At 53.0% G+C, this 23,669-nt stretch overlaps 1 protein-coding gene across 1 annotated transcript; it reads right to left on the reverse strand.

Annotated features, from left to right (window-relative positions):
• Nucleotides 1-17,856: 17,856 nt before the first annotated feature.
• On the reverse strand, nucleotides 17,857-22,233 carry SIX2 (SIX homeobox 2). Its single transcript, XM_042789918.1, has 2 exons — nucleotides 21,554-22,233; nucleotides 17,857-19,061 (listed from the first exon to the last, which is right to left on the reverse strand). The coding sequence occupies exons 1-2, from the start codon at nucleotides 22,111-22,113 to the stop codon at nucleotides 18,758-18,760; spliced, it is 864 nt and encodes a 287-aa protein (XP_042645852.1). The 5' UTR covers nucleotides 22,114-22,233; the 3' UTR covers nucleotides 17,857-18,757.
• Between the last annotated feature and the right edge of the window lie 1,436 nt (nucleotides 22,234-23,669).

Here is a 23,669-nt window from a genome sequence, read left to right on the forward strand (position 1 = left end):
TCAGTGAGCAACAGAGAAAGTATTTGCTGTTGTTGCTGGGAAGCTAGTGAAACAGACTGAAAGGAGTGTGGACAAATGGCCTGAACTCAAGTTTTCTTAGACTCTCATGAGTAAACTAGAGAAGATAGAACCGTAGATAATGGAGTAGAAGAAATCCCTTACCTTGGGGTCTAGTGACTGCCTAACTCGTGGCACTTGCAGGGTGCTAGCACAAGAGGCTTCTTACGCCTCTCACTGCAGCACCTGAGGTGAGTCAAGCCAGCACAGTGGGCTGGGTGGGTGCTTGGTCTTATACAGCGTGCCTGCTCCTGTGTTCCTAAGGAAAAAAGCACCTTAGAAAACAGCTCTCAGAGTCACCATCTAGCTAGGCTGGTGGTGCTGACTCTTCTTACCTGAGAAAACGGGCAGTGTTCTGCACTGGGTTCCTGACTCCCTCTGCCCTCCCTCTCCTAAGGCTGCCCCATGTCTTCCCTCTCCAGCCTCCAGCACCTCGGTGCCCACAGCAGGTCCTTTTCCCCAGCTCTCCCCGGCTCCCTGTGTTATAACAGGCTCATGCCTTGCCACTGGACCAGAAAACCCGTGAGCCCAGCTTTGCTTTCACACTGGTTTAAAAGAGGAGTGGCTCTGCTGAAGTTGATTCAGTCGACAACCACAGAACTGGAGGAGATGGAATGAGAACAGGGGACCTACCTTTTGTCTTTTTTTTTTTTTTTTTTTTTCTTCTCACTGCTGCTGCTGAGACTCGCTGGAGACTTTGCATGTATGCAAGGTGCGAACCTGAGGCCTTCACGGGCGAGCTCCCCGGCAGGTATTAAACTGCTGTGTCTAAGGAATACAGGGACTGAGTGTTTTGAACGTAACACTTTCGCTACATTTTAATGGCTTTTCAAGTGTCATAAAGTAGCATTATATCACAAAAAATGGTCTTAATAGCCCGCGCGCCCGCCCGCCGCCGCCCCCGCCGCGCCAGCAGGTGGCGCCGCGGCCTCAGCCTGCGCCGCCGCCGCCGCCGCCGCCGCCGCCTCCCCCCGCGGCCCGGCCGCAGGTATCCGTCCGCCCGCAGGTATCCGTCCGCCCGCAGGTATCCGTCCGCCCGCAGGTATCCGTCCGCCCGCAGGTATCCGTCCGCCCGCCGCTGCGGCCGCGGCCACCGCCCACGGACCCCGGGGCCCCCACGCCGCCTTCCCGCCCGGCTGGGGCTGCGGCGGGACCGGGCGCGAGAGACGGGCGGCGACAGGAGGGGAGGGCGCTGGGCGCGATCGCCGAGCCGGCCGGGGGCGAGGGGAGCGTGGCAGGCACGAGTTTCACCGCCGTGGGGCACAGGCACGTCGAGGGGCAACGGGAGGATTAGGAGAGGGCAGTCTTCGCGGGAGCTGGTGGGTGGTGCGACAAATATTTGCATTGTGCTGCGTATGGGTACTCTCTGTGCCCACGCGTGTTATTGCGTGTGATGTGACTTGAAGGCGGCTGCTGAAGGAACTGAAGAGGAAGAAGAACACCACGGCACGGACAGGTCTGCTGGAGGAGGCAACGCTAAGGCTCCTGTGCGGTCGGCATGTCCCGGTTAACACAAGGGCACTGGGGCTGGTTCGCCCTTCCCAAAGCTGTGACTGGGGACAGTGGAGAAGCTCCAGGCGCCAGGGACCCCAGCCCGCAGCCGGCTGAGCGTGCGTCACCCGTGGCACACAGGGACCCAGCTGGGAGGAAACGGTCTGGGGACGAGCTCCGCAGCTCTAGGTTGAAGACTAAAATAGGCTTGGAGGCTGATGGCCTTTGTTAGCGTGCTCGGAGAAGTGGAGAATGAGGCCAAGATCTGGTGTGAGGTGGCATGGGTCCCCTCGCAGTGTGGTGTGGCAGTCAGGCCAGCTGCACAAGAGGCAAACAGAAGTGACTCTCGCAAGGGGTTATTGACCAGTCTGGCCTGTAACCACGGCAAACTGGACTGCTACTATTTATGGAAGTTGAAGAAATTAAATTGCGTTTGGGTAGATGACAGAGAATGAAGGACGGATTAATTGGTGCTAGAGGAGAAGAAGCTACTTGTTGGTACAAGCGAAGACAGTTTTGTTGTAGTATGTTGATCAGAATTGGTGTCTCCTCTGTAACACACCAGTTGAACCCAGTAACGGATTTGGTTTCTTTTGCTCTTGATGTCTAGATTTCATAACCCTGGATCTCCATCCTCATCTTCTGCAAGTGCCCTTCCTACCATCAACACTTTTCCCTTCTTTCTAACCTGATTTCTGGTTACTCCAGATGGAGTAGGTCTTTGAAGTGAGGGGAGGGGTACTCGTCATGCCTCAGACCTCACCCATTATTTTGTGAGCTGTCCAAACTGCCACGCTGAACATTTCATGCTGACCACTTTGTGCTTCTCTGATGGTGCTGCCTGTACTTCTAAAGCTACTGCTTGTAGGCAGGAGAAGAACAGGTGAGTTCTCAGACAGGTCTGGCAGGCCTGGCTTGTTTGGACAGGGAAAGACAAGCCCTGCTTTGTCCACTGCCTATTATCTCAACCCTTCGAGCCCCACATTGGGCGCCACAAAGGACTGTGGTCATTTGAGCCTACTCAGCAGCCAAACACCCCGCAGTCGCTCACCCACCCTCCCCCCACTTGGGAATGGGGAGGGAATCGGAGGGGCAAAGGGAGACTCGCGGGTTGAGATAAAAACAGTTTAATAACAGTGACAGCAGTATCAACAGGTAATGTACAATACAGTTGCTCACCACCCTGCCGACCGATACCCACCTGCTCCCAGCTGGCGATCCCAAACACAAAGGCTTCGCGGCACCGCTCCCGGAAGTGAGAGCCCCTCCCGGCCCACTCCTGCCTTTATATAGTGAGCACAGTGTCACATGACATGGACTATCGGCCAATCGGGGCCCAGCCCTCCAGCTGTGCTCCCCCCGCCCCCGCGCACAGGTGAGGGCACTGGGACCTGGGGAGCCCCTGGGGTCTCAGGGGGCTGCAGCTCCTCCCGCTGCCAGACCAACGGGAGCTCTAGGCCAGCCCCAACCAGGACAGCCCTCTTTATGTCATATGGCTAAATGAGGAACCTGCCACTCATATTACCAATCCAGAACCTTTGGTGCTACTCTAGGGTTTTTTGAGCTCCCTCTTTCTCAAGAAGGTTGTCCACTTCCCTGCTGAAGGTCTTCCCCCACCCTACTATAACCTGGATGTTAAAGACCCACTTCATTTTGAGACCAGTACATTAAGAGATAAACCACTGATGTTGGGAGTAACAGGGTGAGATCCTCACCACAACAAAATAAAAATATTTAACATAGATCTCATTAAGAATTTGTTTCCCTTCTTTCCACAGGGAGTTGACCTTTCTTGATTAGATTATTCTGTATTTTCAGATAGAAAATTATTGTTATTGTGAATTTCTCTTAGTTTTGACCTCAGCAGAAGTTTTGCACCTCTAGGATGCCTTGCTGACTGTATGCAACCTGCCATGGATGTGTATCCAGCCCAAACCTTGTCCTAGAAGCTCCAAGGGTCTTCTCCGTAGTATGACATCAGTCATGTGAGGGAAAAATGCTGAAAACCTCTAGGAAAAACAGGAACCGGGAGCGGTTTGTGGCAAACCAATTAATTCAGTCAACAGGCTGCTCCTTGCTTGGGTTCAAATTGCTCCAGGAAAACAAAATAAAAAAGAAAAAATGAGTGGCTGAGAGTGCACCAAATGAATTATCCCATGTGAGAATGTTCCTTCACTGCCATCATCCTTCCTAGCCGCTCCTCACACCTGAGGCTAAAAATTAGTTCTTATTTTATACTGCATGTGCAATAAACTCATCACTTCAGGGAAGCATTGGACCTATTTTACATGTGCAAACTGATTGTAACAGGGCTGTCAAGAAAGAATCCTGACATGGGAAATTAATCATTCATTTTCCTATGTAATCACAAAACTGGATGATGAAAGAGGCACAGTAAGTATGTGTGTATTTTATTAGATTCTTTCATAGTGAAATCTTACCTGGAAATTAATTTTAAATTCCTGAGAGCATGCATGAAATTGGAAAGGTGCCTGAATGACTCTGAAAAAACCCATCAAGTTTAATGGTAGTATTTCAAATCAAGAAAGGAGTATTTAGTGAGAGCAGTATTTGACATCATCTTTGACATCTTCATTAACAATTGGAGGGAATACAATACATATCACTGACACTTTCAAATGATACTGGGTTAGAAAATATTGCTAAAAGGAGAATGAGGAAAAGGAATCCAGAGAGATTACAATGTGAGCAGAAATTAACAATATGAGATTTGTTTGAGGGAAAAAAAAAAAAAAGAGCATAAATATATTTATGAAAAAATACTTAATGGACAGTAAAAATCAGGCAAACAAGTGAATGCCAGGGTGTATATGCCCCTTCACTACATTGCTGTGCCAGTCCATGGTGTGATAAGTGATCTATATATTTGTTTATGTCATAGAGTTATAATAGCTCTCATGTCATCTTACTCTGCTGCCACTATTTTAAATTCGGGACAGTATTATTTGAACAGTAGGAACAAACTGGAGAAACTTCAGGAAAGATCAACAGAAGCAATCTGAGATTTAACAGGTAATAGGTAGTTATGTACATATGTAAAATTGCATAAAAAGTCAGATGTATTTATGGTGATTCATCCTTTGGCTGGGACAAATCAAGGTATGTGTCTTCTCCCTAGTAAAGGCAGAAAACTGTAAAATATCATCCTATATGCATAGAACAGACACCTAGACTGTTCTCAAGACAATGCCAACAAGACTCATAATCCAAGCACTGGACGCTGTTTCTCCTATAGTTCATTATATCTTGCCCTTATGGTTGCGTCCCATCTAATTTTGGAGGTGGACTGTTCTGAGGAGGAATTAGTCTGTCAGTAGATAAAAGGAAATGAGTACTTTTCAGAAATCACGTACATCACCTGCAATATTTTGTCATCACAGAACCAGTATTTGACTTCCTGACAGCATTTTGCCAGTGAATCTCTGCCACAACCACCATTTCCTTGGCAACATGATTGGCAACTCTGGGAGAACAGGCTCTGATGAAATGGTTACCATATGCCACGTTGTGTTGTATCAGATCATAAAACCTGCACTATTACTGTATTGTGGTAGAGGAGCTATGGTAGTGAATGGTAAAATACAGGTTTATGGCTTCGCAGTGTGAGAAAACAAAACTGTTTAATCAAGAGCAGCATTCTTCAGCAGTGACAGACAACACCAGCCCTGAGGAAGGAGGCTACACTTTCACAGGTAAAGGAGGGTGGACTTGGTCCAGGACATGATAAAATGTGTTGGCAACAGTTCCACCTGTCTTTCTCACATGGTCAGGAAATTTATAAAGCTCTTTTGTTTGAGAGTTTTGATCTACAAAAAAGGAGTTTGAGTTACTATTGGGTTATCAGTAGTTCGGACTTGCAGGTTTGTTAGCCAGTTACCTGTCCCAAATTGCTCAGCTGTAAAACGCTTATGTTGCTTTTGCTTACAGGTGCACCTGAAGCACACGGGTCACACTGGGTGCTCCTCATGCTGATGTTCACTCTGTAATGGATAGTCAAATTAATGCACTCATCTTCTGTGAGGATTTTGTTGTGGGATCCCAGTAATATATTTTCCTTCTTTTTTTTTTTTTTTTTTAATGCATTTAGATCCCCAGATCTGTTTTTTAAAAAAAGCACTGCATTGGCAAATCCACCATTTCAGCACAATCACAGATAAAAAGCAGCATTGCCTTTCATCACCTATTTCAGTTGACTAAAACTTATTTATTTGTAAGTGACAGTAGAAAATTGATTATATAAATATCAGTGTCAGTGATCTGCTTGTATGCAAAGCAGCAATTTGATTTTTGTTCTTATGTACCCAAAGACTAAATTCAGTTGCCCCAAAGCTAGAAGGCAAAATTAATTGCTCTTATGCCATAAATAAATGTTGGTCTATTTTACAGCTCTATCTGGCTTCTGTCCCCACTGCTTCCCCACCAGCCTTCCCCCGGCCAGTACCGCTGCACCAGCTGGAGATGGCTGTGCTAGTGGTTTACACCTGAGCTGGGAGCACTGGGACTGGCAACCACAGCTTTCCAAGTCTGTATTTGGGAAATACACTCAGATGTCGCACCAACTCTTCTGACCTACCCAGGGGTCAGCATTATTCAGTCCTTAGGGAGTAGGGATTTGCAAGAAACAAGGAAATATTGATTATGCAAACGTCTTTTCTTGACACACGCACGGACGCGAGCAGATTCCGCAGATGAAATGTCAGTGAGCGCCAGTGGCAGTGGGTCTGTGGGCTGGCATGGGGTGGGTAAAACCCGGCCGCCCACTCGCACCTCCGCATTCGCCCCATCTCAGCTCCGTGCCTGGGGGCCTGCCTGCCCCCCCACACAGCTCTGCCCCAGCGCTCGCTCTCCTCTGCCGGTTGCTGGGTCAGTAACTGTGCGGCAGCGCTGAGTCGCTGACACCGTTTCATTTCTGCATGACATAACAGAACAGGCCTCGGAGATTCCTTTATAATGCCACAGATAGACATAAACAGATGCTCCCAACAGATGTAATAAAAGACAGATGTGATCTGACGATTCCCAGGCGGGCTCTGGGGTCCAGCCAAACTACACGTAGCGCAGACTGATGGCAAGCTGGGAATGTGGCGAGGGGCTCACCTTTCCACCCTCCTGATGCTGCTGAGCAGAGCGAGCTACGTAGGGCAGATACAAACGTGCACCAGCTACTGGGGGGCACCTGGGCTGCATGATGGGCCCCGTCCCCACCGTGTAGCGCCTGCTCCTGCCCCGGGCTGGCTGCAGGGCTGCAGGCACTATTGTCCGTGGAGGATCTTTCTTGTAGCAGATTATCCTGTCAGGGCCAGATGTTTTGTTTTTTTACCAGAATCTACCCAAACAGCCCACTCTTCCACCATGACCCTTTCCTTCTAGCGGGTGGTGGGCAACAAGGAGTGGGTGAGTTTTCTGTAACTAGCAGAGAGGGCAGTACGGCCATTCCTACTCATATAAAAACACTTATCTTGGGGCATGTTCATTAAAGGGAGGTTGAGGAGGTTGTGGAATAAGAAAAGTGGGGGAGGTAGTGCCAGAAATGAAGGGTGGGGAGAGTGGATCTTTCTTTCCATGTCATCCCTGTGTCTGGTGCTGCTGTTGGATTTCTACTGATTCCCCAGGTCTCCTTTTCCAGGATCCCCTGGTTCTCTGCCTCACAAAAGAAGATACGTTTGCTGGAGGATCATGGGGAAGACAGGTAGGTCAGAAGGTGAACAGGTACAAAAAGAATGGTTCTACGAGAAGAGTAGTGCCACCTAGAGCAAGTCCCAAACTGGAGGTGTGTGCTTGGTGGGGGCAGGGAGAGTTGGACCCATTTCAAGGAAATTTTGACTAAAGAATTTCCTCATTTAAGATCCTAGATTATGGGGTTGGAAAGAAAATCCTTAAGACGTAGTTATCTAAGCAAATGCAATGTGCATTTCTATGAGAGAGAAGTAATCACTTCTTAAATTGACTCATGCTATGGGCTTGATCCAAAGTCCATGGAAAAACTCTGACTGACTTCACAGATCCTTGGGGTGTAGGTGGGAACTTTGCCACTGTCTTCAAAAAGAACAGGGCCAGGCTTTTGCTCTTGGCTGCAAAACAAATGCAAGGAAAAGACACAAATCCTTGTCAAACACTTTAGAAATATTTTATTTGAGTTTCTGTAGCTATACTGCTGTTAATAACATTAAACACCCATAAATCTATGTTTTAAAGCATATTGTACCAAAACAGAAATTTTACACATATCTGCTTACATGCTTGTTATAAAAAAGTCACTTAATAGAAAAAGTAATCATATAAATATTGTATAGATTGAAAGCAATGTGCTAAAGAGCACCTTTGAGTCCTTTATGATTAAGATCATCAGTGTTCTGATTTGTGCATGTAAACACTGCTTTTCAGAACAGCTATTTTATTTAGCTTTTCTTACAGAAGTGAGCTGGGTGACAGTAGCTATGATTTCAATAGACAGGGCAGGTGAGGATTTTTTCAAAAGCTTATACTAATTAATTTGAAGATGATATGAGAAATATTATTAGTGAACATGAAATACCCACTTGTCAAAGTCCATATTGCTTGCAGAAAAAGAAATTAAAATTTTAACAACCTTTCTATGTAAAAAACGTTGTAAGACCTTGAAATTGTTCAAAAGTTTTGGAGAGGTCTTTTGAAATGTAGGAGTCGTTTTAAATTTATATTTAAATTTATATTTACATTTATATTTACGTTTATAGTAATACTTTCAGAAAGAGCCTGAGATTGAAAAACATACAATGACGTGAACAAAGGAAAAATTAGATTGAGATTCACACCATTTTCTGAGATTTTTCGACGACTCATTTCTTTAACTTCATTTAGATTTTCCATCTCCATAAATAGGTAACACCAAACTAAACCGATTTTGACCCGAGCTGCCCTTGTCACCAAAGTTGTCCTTGGGCAGTACGGACTTTCACCGACTCCAGATTCATCTCGGGATGATTTGAGTCTGTGGTTTGCGTTCAAAAATGCCCTGTAAATATGAACAACTATTACGACTCGAGTACATTTAATGACAAAAATGTGCTAATGCTGTGCTGACGACATTCGCCCTTGCATTACATTCCTTATAAGGGCGCTGCTGCTGGGGCGGCCCAGCCGAGCGGCCATCCCTCCCGCACTTTCCTCGCCGCCTTCTCACCGTTTCTCCGAGGAAAATAACCCAAAGTAGAGGTGTGCTTCCCCCCCAGAGGTGTGCGCAGCTCAGAGCCCCTTACAGAGACCCACTCCGGCGGTGCCTCACCTCTGGTAATGCGAAACGCCGGGAAACGGTAGAATAAAGTCACCGCTCCCCCTAAAGCTCTTGCTGCACGGAGCTGGGAAGAAGACGGTTTGGGGAAAAAAAAAAAAAAGATAAAGATAAAATAAAAAAAAAAGGAAACCCAACCCAAAACAACAACAACAACAAAAGAAAAAGAAAAAAGAAATCCGCAGCCCCACGCCGCCGCGGGACGGAGAAGGGCAGCTCCGCCGGGGCGGGGAGGGGAGACGGGGAGAAGTGAGCGCAGCGCCCACGGGTGCTCGGGGAGCGGCCACGCGTGTGCTGCCGGCCCGAGCCCGCCGCCAGCGCCGCGGGGTTTTTCCTCCCCCCGGCCAGGTCGCAGGGCAGAGCGAGGTGCGGGGCTGGGCGCCCCCGGGGCGAGGAGGGGCCGGGGGAGCGAGCGGCCGGGGGCCCGCAGGCAGCCGCCCCCGAGGCCCGGGCGGGGGAACAGAGGGGCTGGCGGGGAACGGGGGGGGGGGGGGGCAGCCCCAGGGGCCGCTGCAAGGAAAGCACCTGCCCCGGCGAGGAGGTGCTTTTAATTAAGCGCGGTGATCATCTCCCGCTCGGCCGGGGGGAGGTGAGTCAAGTGCTTTTGCACTCCCAGCTCAGATCTTTCCTTCAACGACGGCTTTGCCCGAGCTGCGGAGACCCCGGTTAAAAGTTATGGCAATGGGAGGGTTAAAAAAGCCCCCGGAGCCCCGCCCGCCGAAGGGGCCCCCGCGCCCCCGCCGCGTCAGCGACCTCCGTGGGCCCCACCGGCAGCGGGCTGCCCCCGGCTCCCCCCGGTACCGCTTTTCTCTCCAACACGTCCCAGAAGGACAGAGCGGGGCAAAGGGTTTGCTCTCCTATTTCCACATTTCGGGGGAAAACGCCACTTTTTCCCGGCGTAAGAATTCCTTCCCCCGCCTCTGCGCCGTCCCTGCTGGAAAAACAAAACAAAACAAAACAAAACAAAACGAAAACCAAAACGAAAAATCCCAGCGAGGCCCCCGGGCCGGCCCAAGGCAGACAGGGTGGCTTTCGGCAAGGCCGTCGCCGCGGCTCTGGGCTGCCGGTACCCCCTTGAGGGGACCCCCCGGTGCCCCACCCGGTGTCCCCCGCCTCGGGCGCCCCTCCGGCCCAGGCATGTAGACGCTCGCCCGGCCGCGGAGCGCCGGGGGAGAGAGAGCTTGTGCCTCTGCTGCCTGCACCGCCGAGAAGCCGTTTCAGAAGGTGCCCAGGGCATGAGGAGAGGGGGGGGGACCCTGACCCAAGGGGGGGGGGGGGAGGGGGCGGCGGGGGGGACACCGCAGGCTGCCAGGATCTGCCCCCTCCAACATCAGAATGACACGCGGGGCTTTGTCGGCTCGGTTGGCCCCTCTGAGGCGGCATCTCTCGAGGACTGCAAAGAAAATACTGTCTTGCAGTCACTGTAATCCACGGTTTTCATTTACTATTATTCAATCAGGATTTATCTCTGTTTTTTTAGGAGGCTACTTTTCCAGGACTGTTACTCGATACTGATCCATTAAATCATTCCAGCTGAGAGATTAAATGTATGATTTGCAACCAGCTGGATTTCTTAAATGGTGTCTTCGCCTCCCTTCAGAGTATGAGCAGACCCGACGAGAAAACACTTTGCTTTGGCATGGAAACCCGCACATTTGCCCGAAGATTACCACACGGAGTTTATTCAATGCCAACAGTATTCTCTTCCTTTCTCTTCACTGGATTAGATTTCCCCCAGCCCTAAAAAAAAAAAAAAAGCCTCCAAAAGCGAGATACCATCGAAATGGCAACGCATGCCAACCGAGCCGGGTAGGCAGGAGGCTTAAGCCTTCCCTCGCAGTATCGCAGCAGCCCCCCTCTGCCTTTTCAGAGCGGCCCCGGCTCCAGCGAGCCCGTGCAAGCGGCGAAGTCCCTTGGAGAGGGGGGCCGGGCCGCCGTCGGACACCTACCGAGAGCTGCCCCCCCCCCCCCCCCCCCCCGCACCGCAGAACCCACCGCGGGGGCATTCTGTGGCCTCGAAGGGCGGTGGGGGGTGAAAGGCGATCAGGGGAACCTGCGCCTTCTGGACACTGCTCTCCGTCGTGCCCCTCGACGTGTGCCCCGGAGTGGGGTGCCCCTTCCCAGCTGCTGGGCATGCGAGGAGCGGTTTCGGGCAGCCCCTCGGCCCCTCCTCGGGGCACCGCAGGCAGGACCAGGGTCTCCGTGGGGTTCAAGCCCCAGCGCCGCCCGTGCGAGGCCCCCGGAGTGGGCCGTGGGGACGGGCAGGGCATTAGCCCCATCCTTCCCTCCCCCACCGGGCTGGGGGAGTGTTTTAGATTAGTGGTGGAGGCAGCTGGTGCCCGGGTGAATATTGTCAAGGCGTCTTTATTTGCCATCGCCCGGCACTAGTCGAGGTAATAAATACACCCGATTTAGAGTAATTATGGAGAGCGACTGGCTGCCCTCCGCCTCCAGAGATCCCCTGCGGTGACGGCATCTCGGAGACTGGCAGAAATAACCATCGGATCTCAAAGTAATAGCGTGTAGGTGGGAAACATCATCGCTTTCTCTGTGGCTGCCTCGCCCGGGGAAAAAAAAAAAAAAATGCCCCTTCTCAGCTGAAAGGGATCTGGGGCTTTTCTCCGACCGAAGCCACCCCGCAGAGCTACGGCAGCAGCGGGGATCTGCTGCACCTATGGAGGAGAAGGCACTGACATTTTCTGGGCACACTCGTGGAGACGGAGCCGGGCTCCACACCCACCCGCAGCACCGGAGCGCGGTGTCAGCGTCGCCGCTCGCCCCCCACCGCCTCGGTGTCTGCTAAAATCGCTACCGAGGTGGGATCGTCCACCTCCGGCCCTTCTAATTTGGGAAGGCAGCGAGATGAGCTGAGCAGGGGACTGCCCATGCCACTCTCTCCACGATCACCCGTGGGGCCCCCGCCACCCAGCTCCGTGCCCCGCGCAGCGCTGCCAACGCATCCCTGCCCCACGTCTGGTTTCATTTGATGCCGGAAGGTTTCCAAGCCATCCTGACATTCCAGTTGTTGATGTTTTTGCTGGGTGTGCGCTCGACACGCTCTTAAGAGCGATGTCCCAAGCTGTTTCTTGAGTTTTAAATGTCCCCTCCCTTCCGCAGCGCCAGCCGCGGCCTCGGCCGGCTGCGCGGTGCGTCCTGTTGCGGAGCGCGGATCCTCGCCCCGAGCAGCTGCGGGACTCATGCGTAACTAAATATCTCGGGGTATGGAGAGAAACCCAGTTGCTTCTGGACCCGCAGCAGCCCCGTCCTCCCCCCCCGCCCCCCGCCCGCTCTCGAAGCCCCCTCCCCTCCGCCCCTGCCGCCCCGGGGAGGCCGTGCCCCTGCCCGGCTCCTCCGGCTGGGTTTCGCGGCAGCGGAGCGGGGCTGGAAGGAGCGGAGCCCCCGCCTGCCGCGTGTGCCCCATGGGTGGGAAACAGCCCGTTCCCTTCGACGGGGCGGCTCCGGCCGCCGCGCCGCAGGAGGCCCACGCGGCAGGAACCGGCGGCTGCTGGGTTTCGCGGCACCGGGGTAAATCGAGGAGGGGTCCCGGCTCTGTCCCTACTCGGCGGTCGGGTGGGGCCTTCCTCGGAGAGGACAACTTACTCAGGCTTTGGTAATGCTTTGCCCCGTGACGCAGCTCTCCTGTGCAACAGGGTGACGATACGTAGCCTCTTTCGATTAAAGGCATCCCACTGACCCAGAGGGGCTCAGAGTCACCTGCCCTCCCCCTCCGCCCGGCAGCCCCCTGAGGTGTGCAGGGAGAGTTGTGTCACCGACGAGTGACCGGCCGCCCACGCTTCGCCGTCTCCCTGTGAAGGAGTGCATGTCCCCGCGCGGCGTGGGTGCCGCCCGCGTCCCGCTGCCGAGGTGGCCGCGTCCCACGGGGCACCTGCCGCCGGGGTTTCCAAAGCACCAGGCGAAAGCCGGACCCCGCGGGAGGGGGGCAACCAATGCCGGGAGGTGGGCTCGGATCTGCCCCTTCCCCGCGGAGGCCGTGGGCGCCCAGCGGCCGCCGTGGGAAGCGAGGAGGGGGCTCAAATGGCCGCTCGGAGCCTGCCCGGCAGCGGGGTCACTGTGTCCGGCTTCGTGGGCAGGGTGGTCGGGGCGGGGGGGTGGGTAAGAGGAGGAACGGTGATGCCTTTGCTGCTAATGTGCTCACGGATCAGGTCTCTGCTCCCACCCCCGGCCCACAGCACAACCGCGTCTAAACCGGCGCTTTGGAAAAGAGGGATTGGGGGGGATCTCTGCCCAGACCCCAACTCCTGCACGAATTTCTAGTCGCTCTTGCAATATGATTCACTGGACTTTGTTCAACTTTACAGCAAACTGTAGGCTTCATAAAGGCTCGCTTTCTAACTCTTCACTCACCCACACCCCACCCGTTTGTTTTTTTTTTTTCCTTCCTCAGTGTTGCCAGCCAGTCGTGCCTGTGTTGACACCCAGACGAGATCCTGACAGTCACTTTTCAGACTCAGATGTCCGGCTTACACGCGGCAGTTTTAACTACTGCCTCGGTTTTCACGCTGCAACCTATTTTTGGAGAGCAGGGCAGCGCAAATGAATATTCCTGATGAAGGTAGCTTTCATCGGGTTCTTTACAAAATCTATTCCCCCTTTCTCCCTCCCACCCCCTAGATACACACGCACCATACCGAGGTTTGCATTTTTCATGGCGGGACAGGCAAGTCTATAAAAGGCATGTTTGTTTTTCCTGGCTGTTTCAAATATGTATTTCCTGGAGGACTTCGCATCTAACGGGGTCATCAGAAGCACATGTGCGATTTTCATCTTTCCAAGTGATTTCTCCTCTCCCCCCACTTCTCCTGAGCAGCGCTGTTTGCTGATGTAACGCTTTACCTGTCTGATCACCTTAGCTCCCACTAAACCTCTCCGTTTCCCTTTGAGTCTCAGACTCTTGGTGAAGTCCCAATTTGTTTCCGTGTGTCTGTTTTGTGGCTGTGGGTTTTTTTTGTGTGTGTTTCTTTTTGTTGTTGTTGTTTGGTTGGGGTTTTGTTTTTGTTTTTGTTTCCCCCCTGTAGGACACGGGCTGGGCTGGAGGCAGGAGCACCTCATTGCTCGGCTACCCGCTCGGCAGCCGCCGGCTCCCGGTGCCCCGAGGCGCGGAGCAGGACCGGCCCTGCGGCACATCGCGGCTCCGAGTACCGCTGGGTTTGATATTTCGAGCTGGAGATTGGGCGTTCTCTCCAAACCCGGCAAAAAAAATAAAAATAATAAAAAAAAAATAAAACCCCAATACCCTAACCAACAACCAAACAATCGCCCCTCACGCTTATTTAAGTGGGATGGAGATGAATCTTCTTCTCGAGGAAGGAGCCGCCTCCCCGGTGCAGAGAGGGGAAGCTTTGAGCCCTGCTCCCCGCAGCAAAATGGGAAGAAGCTGATCACACAGCTCAGCTCCTAAGTTTGAGTATATATTTTTCCAAACCCTAGAGCTACTCTCCTTCAGACAAACCCTCACCTTTTCCTTGTGTGCTGAAGCACTGAAAGTTCCCTTCAGTATATTTTTCTTGGCTGGCTGAGCCGCAGCATTTTGATTCACTAAGCAGAGGAAGTTAAAGAGCTCTGCAGTGAGGGCCAATGGCCAGTGTTTTCATCGCCATCCCCCTGCATTATTTGTCATGCTCAAGTGAGGGTTTGTTCAAGGCAAGAGCCTGCTTATACCGGGCTGCATTTGTTTCTCCTAAAGAAGGCAATAGATTTTATTTCCGGGTCTGGTAACAGGAACCCAAGCGCCTTACACAAACATCGCTGGGCAGGCAGGGGCACTTCCAAGGCTTTTCATTCCGGGGTTGGAGCAGCCCCCCTCAAACACACATTGAGGCTTCAGTTAGGCCCGAACCACTGAGTCAGAGGTGGCAAGGAGGAGAGGGAACGTAGCTTTGTCTGGGGGAGCGCACAAGAAATATGCCAAGCAGGCGACTTCTCTCACGTAGATCATGTTGAATGTCTGCAAAATGGCTTATATTATCCGAAGAAAAACGCAGCCACGCAGACTTTGGTAGAGGAGCTGTGACTGTGCTTCCCAGAGGGTTCTGTTTACCCCCAAGCTCCTTCAAGGGCTGGCAGAGGGAAGGCATTTAACCAGCAAGCTCCATCGTATGCTCCTCTACTCATAGGAAAGACTCCTACTCCAATAAACTTGCTCCCTGTTCCCAGTAAAGAGTCATACTCCCCTTTGGGGAATGTGCCACATCTTCAGTAGCCTGTCAGGATACTGTCCCCTTGCCTCTATCAGTATTTCCCTGGCAGGGTGATGAGCTGTGCCCCGGCAGGACAGCCAAAATTGCTTTCTGTCTCAAATGTGCAGTTTCTTTCATAGCCCTCTTCAAAGCAGCACCAGGACAGTTAAGACTCATATAATAAAGTACAGGTCTTCCCAGCAGAACAAATTTGCTCTAGCACACCACGAATATTCAGCGCCCTGCTATCTAAAGGAATTATTCCAGTTACAGTTCTGGGGTCCTGTAAATGCTGCTTTCATTAGATAATTTTGTAAGGTTTTAGTTTGAGGGCAAATACCACTTTATATATATAAACATATATGCATGTGTATGTATATATATCTATGTGCTTGTACAAGAGAGATAACAAGACCGTTTTTTTCCTTAGGTGTCCAAGCTATAAGGGCTCAGATGTGGGCTTTGCCCGGCTCATCCCAGACTCAGTCTGGGAATAGCCAGGGGAGTTTCATGGATAAAGCCTGCTAGATCCGGACCGTCTTTTTATTTACACCCCTGAAACCTGCATGGGGAACCCGCAAACAACCAACCCTGAGATGAGATATGCCCCTTGTAACGTAATGCTAGTGAATCATAACTAATCTGTTTAAAACCAAGGATTAGTCACGTCAGTTTCGGCATATTCCTCTATCGGGAACTTTTTTTGTGCGTGGAAAATCGGGGGGATTTGGGCTAATTTACCAAACATCGTTACTAAGGCAAGTACAGTCCGATAAAATGAGTCTTAACATGTATGGGTTTTAAGGTTGCATTACACACGTCCCATCATCTGGGCTTTCAGCTGTGTGTGCCCTTAATGCTAGATTGACCTGCAGATGTATTTTTTTCCTTACTGCATGATTTCGGTTTCTAGCTGTCTCTAATTGACTTCAGCAATTCGCCCTCTCTTCCTCTCTCTGTATATCAGTGATCCTCGCTGCAATTTACAGGAGTTTTCACTGCCCCTGGCTTTCAGAGGGTCTTTCTCACCCTGTCAGCCCTTCATTTACTTTCCCCGATCAAATTCTGCCTCCTCTGTACAATATGACCTTTTATTAACCACATAAACCCCATCCTGTTTTCATGCTGCCTCTTTAAATGTTCCCCATCTTGGCTTTACTCTTTCTCTACATTTTTTTTTTTTTTTTTTTTTGTGTGTGTGTGTGTTTCCCTCCAGCGGGCAAAGTCTTAAGGCTTTATTTCGGTTTTGAGGCTATGTGTTATTAAGCCAGTCATTCCGTTTTCCTTCCCAAACTTGCTTCTATCTCTAAAAATACAAAATAATTAACTAGCAATTGATTAATTCTTTGCAAGATTGCACCACTGCATGTGTTATTTTACAGGCAGCAGGGATCTTATGTAGCCCTAGGAAGCAGGGGTTCTTCTACTTGCGAAATGTTTATTTTCAAAGGATTAAAATTCATAGCTAAAATTATTAGATGCCCCTGAACGGAAATAACAGGATCTGCTATTTAGACCCTAATGCACGCAGGACCACAGGCGATACGCTCCCACAGCAGAGACAACGGCCACAGCATCTCCGCTGCTGAAAAATCACCCAACGAGCAGAAATGGGAGAAACATAAACCTGAATCTACCACATTGTCTCCTCTATAACATTGTACCCCACTGCACCCCAGCATAATGTGAACACTGGATCTATAACCAGAAGTAAGAGAGAGGTGTTTTTTCCCAAGGCCCCGTTTCCGACATCCATACCTTCCCTTCTATAGACTTCAACAGGGCCTCAGAGAAATGTGCTTTTAGCAGACACCCACAAATGCATAGAGGCGCTAATCCAGCCCCAGATTATATCAAATTAGGACATTGCCCGCACAAAACTCTCGCTGATTGAAATTTCAGCCAGCATCTGAAACCTGGACACGATCTTTGCTGATCTACACATATTTCTATCCCGCTTGAAGCCATATCGTTTTCATGGTTTATTTTTCACAAGAAATTCATTTTAGGGGGAAAAAAAGGAAAGTATAAAACCCCTTGCGAGGGCTGAGGAACATTTTAAACAGATGATGTATCACGTTTGGCTCCTTGCAAAGAGTTGGTGGCGAGTGTGCGAGCTGTAATGAAACCACCCTGAGTTCTTATCTTTTAGTGAGGCAAACCTGCAAGCAACTTGCCTGTCTCTTTTTCCACCCTGTGCTTACAGAAAATGAAAATTTAGAAAAGAAAGAGAGAAAGAAAAAGGAGAGGAATGAGGATTCCCATTTCCGCACCACTCCGCAGGCGCTGGAGAGGAGTTTGCGGCCTCGGCCGTGCGGAGCCCGGGCCGAGGGGGGCGACGTTTTGCCGGGGCCAGCGGACACCGGGGCGGAAAAGCCCGCAGCCCGCTCGGCCGTGCCCTCGGGTGAAGAGGTGTACCACAGTCCCCGCTCCCCTTAGGGCCCGCACCGCCTGTCCCTCCCCGTCCCCTTGCTTCCCCGCTCCCGCAAGGCCCCGCCAGATCCGCTCCCCCCTCCCCCACCCCTTCCCGCCTCCCCCGGCGAACGCCGCTTCCCGCAGCGGCCCCCGACGTGCCCGGGCGTCGCTCCGCGGGGCACCCCAAAAGGGGCGGGGGCGCGGGGGTGCAGTCTGGCGGCCCGGGGGGCGGGGGGGGGGGGGCGAGGCCGGCTAGCCTCTGCGGCGACGGGGGGGGGGAGCCCCGGGGGCCCCGAGGCCGCCCGGGTGTCCGCCGCTCCCCCCGGCCGGCGGACCGGCTGCTCCGCTCGGGGCCAAGCCCGAAAACATCCCTCGGGCAAGTGAAGCAACCGCACGCCGAGTTACATTTCTAAATTTTATTATAAAATAAAAGCAGAAATATTTTCCAAAGAATGTATTCACATAATATAAACAATAAACAAAACTAAGATGAGTGACTTGTGGTTGATACTGTCATTTAGGTCTATACTTGAGCAGCAATTCCTCTTTTTGCTAAAGCCTGCTCCTGCCCTCATTGCACACCGAGGGGAGAAGCTGCCCCTGCCTTTCTCTGGGGCCAGAGCCGGGCCATCGCTTCCTTTCCCACCCAGCAAATGGCGAAAGCACCGCACGGACAAGGCCAAAGAAGCCGTCTCTCTGCATAGCATCAGCTACAAGAAGGTTACAGAGTCTGCCTAGAGCGCGTGTTGCTGCTATAACTTGACTACAACTTTTGTATTCTTAGTTGAAATTGTACATCGTACACCTGCCACGGATACATAACTACAATAGAATAACGGGAGCAATGTGTAACTTCCAAACAGGCATGGAAACAGCGGCCTTGTGCTTCCCTTTCCACCCCACTCCCTGAAAACAAAACAAAACAAAACCAAAAAATATTACAATGTGCCTCTTCCCACACAGACCGGCCTGATCGAGTGACACCACCGAGGGATTCGTGAAGTTAAGACTGGAAAGAGCTGCTACACCGAACCACCTTACAGCCTGCCATGAAAATCACAGCTCCTGTCCCACAGTCCTTACATGCCTGACACTGCCTTTAAGCAACCCTTAAGGCTTCTCACAACATCACTGCCCACAGCCGAGTCCGATACCTGCCAAACCTGCAGCCAGCTTGCTGCCAAAGGGCACGACACATCCACTAAGGAGTTTGTAATCACTTTCAAAGTCTCTGGTAAGATTAAGGGGGAAAAAAAAAAATAGAGTAAAGGAGGGCTGGTGCGAAGGAGAGAGCGTGTACACGGTTTTAAGAGCCCAGATCGACCAGGTTGGATGACATGGGGTTGAGGATGGAGTCCTGCAAGCTGTGGTGGTGCATGGGGTCAGCGCTGGGCACGGGGATGGCGCTGGGGCCCTGGGGGTGGCCCAGGCTGTGCAGGGGCTGCAGCCCGGGGTTGGAGCTGAGCAGCAGCGCCGGGCTGGAGGAGGTGTGATCCGGGGTCCCTGACGGCGTCTTCTCGTCCTCTGAGCTCCCCAAAACTGTCTTATTCCCGTTCATTGACGCCGAGAGCGGGTTGTGGCTGTTGGAGTTGGAATTCTCGTTGTTTTCCCTATAGGAAACACAAAATAGGGAGGGAAGTCACCGTGTGGCCGCTGCTCCGGGGCGCGCACCGCGGGAACGGGAACGGGAGCGGGAGCGGGAGCGGCGGGGAGCGGGCGGAGGGGAGCTGGCTCCCGGGGGCGGCGGGGAAGGCAGAAACAGTAGGTTTACAAACTCTGCAAACCTCCAAGGCCTCTTCATCTGGCACAAAGGTCTAAGGTCCGCCGAGCTTGTAAACAGAGTCTCCCACTAGCCCAGCGGAAAGTGTCACTTTGCCAAAACGTCATTTTCTGTGTCCAAACCGTTTGCACAGCGTGGGGAGGGAGGGGAAAGGAAGGGAAGGGAGGAAGGCATTTTTTTTTTTAAAAAAAAAGACTTTTTAATTTTAACTTTAAAACTGCTCCCGGAGCTGAAGAGAATTTCGGTCGCTATTTTTCCTGGGAAGGCCAAAGTGCAGCGACCTGCATGCAGCGTGGCTCTGTGCAGCCCCACAGCCTCCCGGGCTCGCTTCGGGCGGGAAAGACTTTCACTTAAGTAACTGGACGCGGAATTTTCCCCTCGCCCTGAGCTTAAAGCTCAAAACAGAGCCCAATATGGAAGATAAGGTAAGCAAACGGAGTCAGCTAGCTTACTTCCCCGGCCCTCTCGGGAAAGGTTCGGCGCACACACCGCTGTCCCTCCGGGCCTCCTCGGGCGGTCCCTGGCTCGGCTTCGCGGCGGGGGGGGACCCGGCACCACCGGAGCGCCTGCGAGCAGAGGTGGCCGGCTCGGAAAGGCAGGACATCATTTCAAAATTCGTCACCGGGTAAATACCAAGAAATCGCTGGAGGCTGGCAAAGCCTTTGCATATATATATATACATATATATATATATATTTTTTTTTTTTTTTTCCGAAATGACAGGGGCAAAGATGGGATGGGGGGCAGCCGTCCTGTCAAGGCTAACGCAGATTTTGGAAATAGCCCTCTTAGAAATACTTCCGACACAGCCCTGCCTGAAAAAATACTGAAGACATTGCAAGTCTATTTAAAAGCTGCTGCGGAAGCTTTGAAACACACTATCTGGCAGAGGGGCCCTATCCTGCAGGATTTGGTTGAGAGAAGTGAAGCCATTGCGCTGATGATTTTTCCTCAATAAGGGCTGCAGGATGTGGCTGGAGACACTTGGTGCCAAAAAAATAAAAATAGACAAGAAAGTTCTGTTTGAACAAGTTTGCTTGAGTGAATGGTAATCCCATGAACAGTCTGTTTTCCAACGCCTAGAGTGTAATATTAGGTCGAGTGTATTTTTCAATGTCAAAAACCTTATTTGTCTCTGGAGACCTTTAAAATTTGATTCCTCGGGAAAAAAAAAAAAAAAAAAAAAAAAAAAAAGCAAGCATAAGTGTAACCTTCATTTCCTTTGGATATTTGCAGGTGAGTCCCCGCTATCAGCAATAAAAAGGATCTCTAACATCTCGTAAAAACAGCACTTGCGGGGATCTGAAGGAAAATTAAAGCTCTAGCACCGTTTCGGGAAATGTATGGAGCAAATCTGTGCCGAGCCCGAACCTGCCGGGCCGCACAGCTGCGCGGCCGCGGCGCCGGCCGTTTCCAAACCACATTAGGCAGAACCGAAAAAAAAAAAAAAAAAAAAGGAGTCAGGAGTCTCCTCGGAGGGACGGGTCTACGGGAGATTTCTAATCCGTTAAATAACCGCGCAGGCCCTACGATCAGATCCGTATGGACCGGTCTATCCAGCGAGCTAGTGAGGAGACACCGTGCAGTTAGAGGACGCATTTTGCTTCTTCAAAGCGTCTTCCTAAGGCACAGGGACTGCTGGCGGAAAAGCCATCCCGAATACCCGGAGATGTAGGCATTAAGCTCTGCCCGGCCGTCAATGTTCCCTTCGCTCCATTTAACGAGAAAAAACACCGTTTCGAAATCACGCTCGGTGTACGAATGTACTTCTATTAACACGCATTCAGGAGCATCTTGCCGGGTGGCGAGTACGCACTGCCACTTAATGAGCCAGGGAAGAGGTCGCTCCGGTCGGTCCCTGTCTCGGCCTCCCGTCGGGAACCGACGTTCGGGGCAGTTTTTGCAAACCACCCTTGACGGCTTTCCGACTCTCCTGGCTTTCCCTCTCCGCACCGCGGTAACCCTCAAGGACACGCTCCGAGCTGCGCGGGGCGCGGAGCCTTCGCCCGCCACCCCGCACTCCGCCGGGCAGTGGATCCGCACCCACTCGGTCTCGGCGGGGTCCCCGTGGAGAAGGGGTCCCGGCCGCCTCTCCCGGGGGCTACTTCTGGCGGCGAGGCGCCCTCGCCCAGCGGTCTCCTCACTCGCCTCCGCTTCTCCGGGCGCCCCAGCCACGGAGAGCCCGGCCCCGCCCGGGCGCGCCGTCCCGCGGGCCTCCCCACGGCCGGGGCCGGGACCGGGGCCGGGACCGGGGCGGGAGGCGAGCGGCGGAGCCGCGGGGGGGAGCCGCGGGGGGGGTGGGGGGGTGGGGGGGAGCCGTACCTTTCCTTAGCCTCGGCGGCGCGGTCCCGCTGCCGGCGGTTCTTGAACCAGTTGCTGACCTGGGTGGTGGTGAGGCCGGTGGCCTCGGCCAGCTCCCGCTTCTCGCGGGGGGACGGGTAGGGGTTGTGGGCGTACCACTCGCGGAGGACGCTGCGGCTCTTCTCCTTGAAGCAGTAGCTGGTCTCCTCGCCGTCCCAGATGGAGCGGGGCAGCGGGAACTTGCGGCGCACCCGGTACTTGCCCACCGCCCCTAGGGGTCGCCCCCGCAGCTTCTCCGCCTCGATGTAGTGCGCCTTCAGCCAGAGCTGCTGCAGCTTGGGGTGGTTGTGCGCCGAGAACTGGTGGCTCTCCAGGATCTTGTACAGCTCGCGGAAGTTGCCCCGGTGGAAGGCCACCACCGCCTTGGCCTTCAGGACGCTCTCGTTCTTGTGGAGGTGCTCGCAGGCAGGGAGGGACCAGAGGAACCGCCCCAGCCGCTCGATGTTGCCGCCTTGCTGGAGCACCTCGCAGACGCAGGCCACTTGCTCTTGGGTGAAGCCAAAAGTCGGGAGCATCGACATGGTGAGCCTTGCCCCGGCCCGCAACCCTACGGCCGCATAGAGGGGAGCGGCGCGGGGCGGCGGGCAGCGCCCGGCATGTGCGGGGCCGGCCCCGGGGCGGCGGCGCCCGGCGGGGCCCGCTCGGGCGTCACGGCCGGGCGCGGGGGGCCGCGGCCATCGGCAGCGCCCGGCCCCGGGAGCCGGGGAAAAAAAAAAAAAAAAACAAAACAAAAAGCAGCCAAAACCCCCAAAACCAACAGCAAAAACCAAAGCAGGAGAAGAGCGAAGGAAAAAAGTCTCGGGAGCCCGAGCGCGGGCGGCTTTTCCCCCCGGCCGCCTCCTTTTTGTAAGTCCGAGTTGCGAGAGTAACTTCGTGCCTCTTTTGTCTCCTATCTGCAGCGCTCGCAGCGGCCGCGGCTCTCCCACCCCCACCCCCCTCGGCCGTCGGTTTGGGATCTCCCTGCTTCCCCCCCACCCCCCGCCGCCGCAAGATCCCACATAATATAGTGGTAAAGCCCTGCTCCCTCGCTCCTCTCCCTCTCGGAGTTTTTCCCCCCTTTCTTTCTCTCTCTCTCTCTCTCTCCCCCCCCTTTTTTTTTTTTTTTTTTTTTTTTTTTAATAATATTATTCTAAGCTGGCATGAAAAGTGATTATTCGCGCTGTGATTGGTCCGGTTATCTGACCCGGGGACTGCCAGGAGAAGACAATAGTTTTAGTCAAATTATTTGCCATGGTGACGCTGTCAATCAGGGGTAACCCGATCTGTTTTGAGGTGGCTCCCCGGCTGGGTTGACAGATTGCTCAGATCCACTCAGAGGCGGCCCTGCGAGCTGAGATATTAGCTAGTGAGGGAGAAATTTCCGCCGTGATTGACGCTGCAGGCGCCCATCGGGGGAGAGGGGGAGCGCCGGAGCGCGGAGCCCGGGCCTCTCGCCGCAGGGCCCTGGCCGGGCCCCGCCGCCCCATCCCGGCCCCGCCGCTCCCGACCGCGGGCTCTGCTGTCCCCGGCACCCGCGTCTGCGGTGGGGAGAAAAACCCGTCTCTGGCCCTTGCAGGAACTTTATTCCCAAATGCGTTAGCTTAACCCCCCCCCTCCCCAGCGCCCAGTAACAACCGTCGGAGAGTTTTATAGGGAAGGGGCCTCTCATGTACAATAGAGACCCTGTTCGTGACCTGGGATCCCATTACACGCTGATCGTACCTGCCCGGGAGCTAGGAGGAGGCAAGACGATACAGGACCGGGGAAGGATTGCCTCTCCGTTAATCGCTGCCCCTGCCCCACCACGCTCCGGGGCGCAGGGCGCTGGCGTTTGCGATCACTGGACGTCGGGCATTTTTGTTTCTACTTGATTTCCAGGAGCGTGTCAGGATGTGGCATCCAGGAGACGAACACGTGTAAAAGTCAGAGACACTTCGTGTGATTAAACGGACCCTTATCACCCACGCGTGCCCATTACACACCGCGTTTTAAGTTTACTGACTGCGCGGGGCAAGGACCGATATGCATCCTTTCCCGACTGCACAGAGTGACAGGCGAGGGAGTGAGATGGTGCAAGGCGGAAGGTCGGGGGAGGATG

This window comes from Tyto alba, unplaced genomic scaffold (assembly GCF_018691265.1).
Source record: "Tyto alba isolate M040663 unplaced genomic scaffold, T.alba_DEE_v4.0 Super-Scaffold_16, whole genome shotgun sequence".
NCBI classification, from domain to species: Eukaryota; Metazoa; Chordata; class Aves; order Strigiformes; family Tytonidae; genus Tyto; species Tyto alba.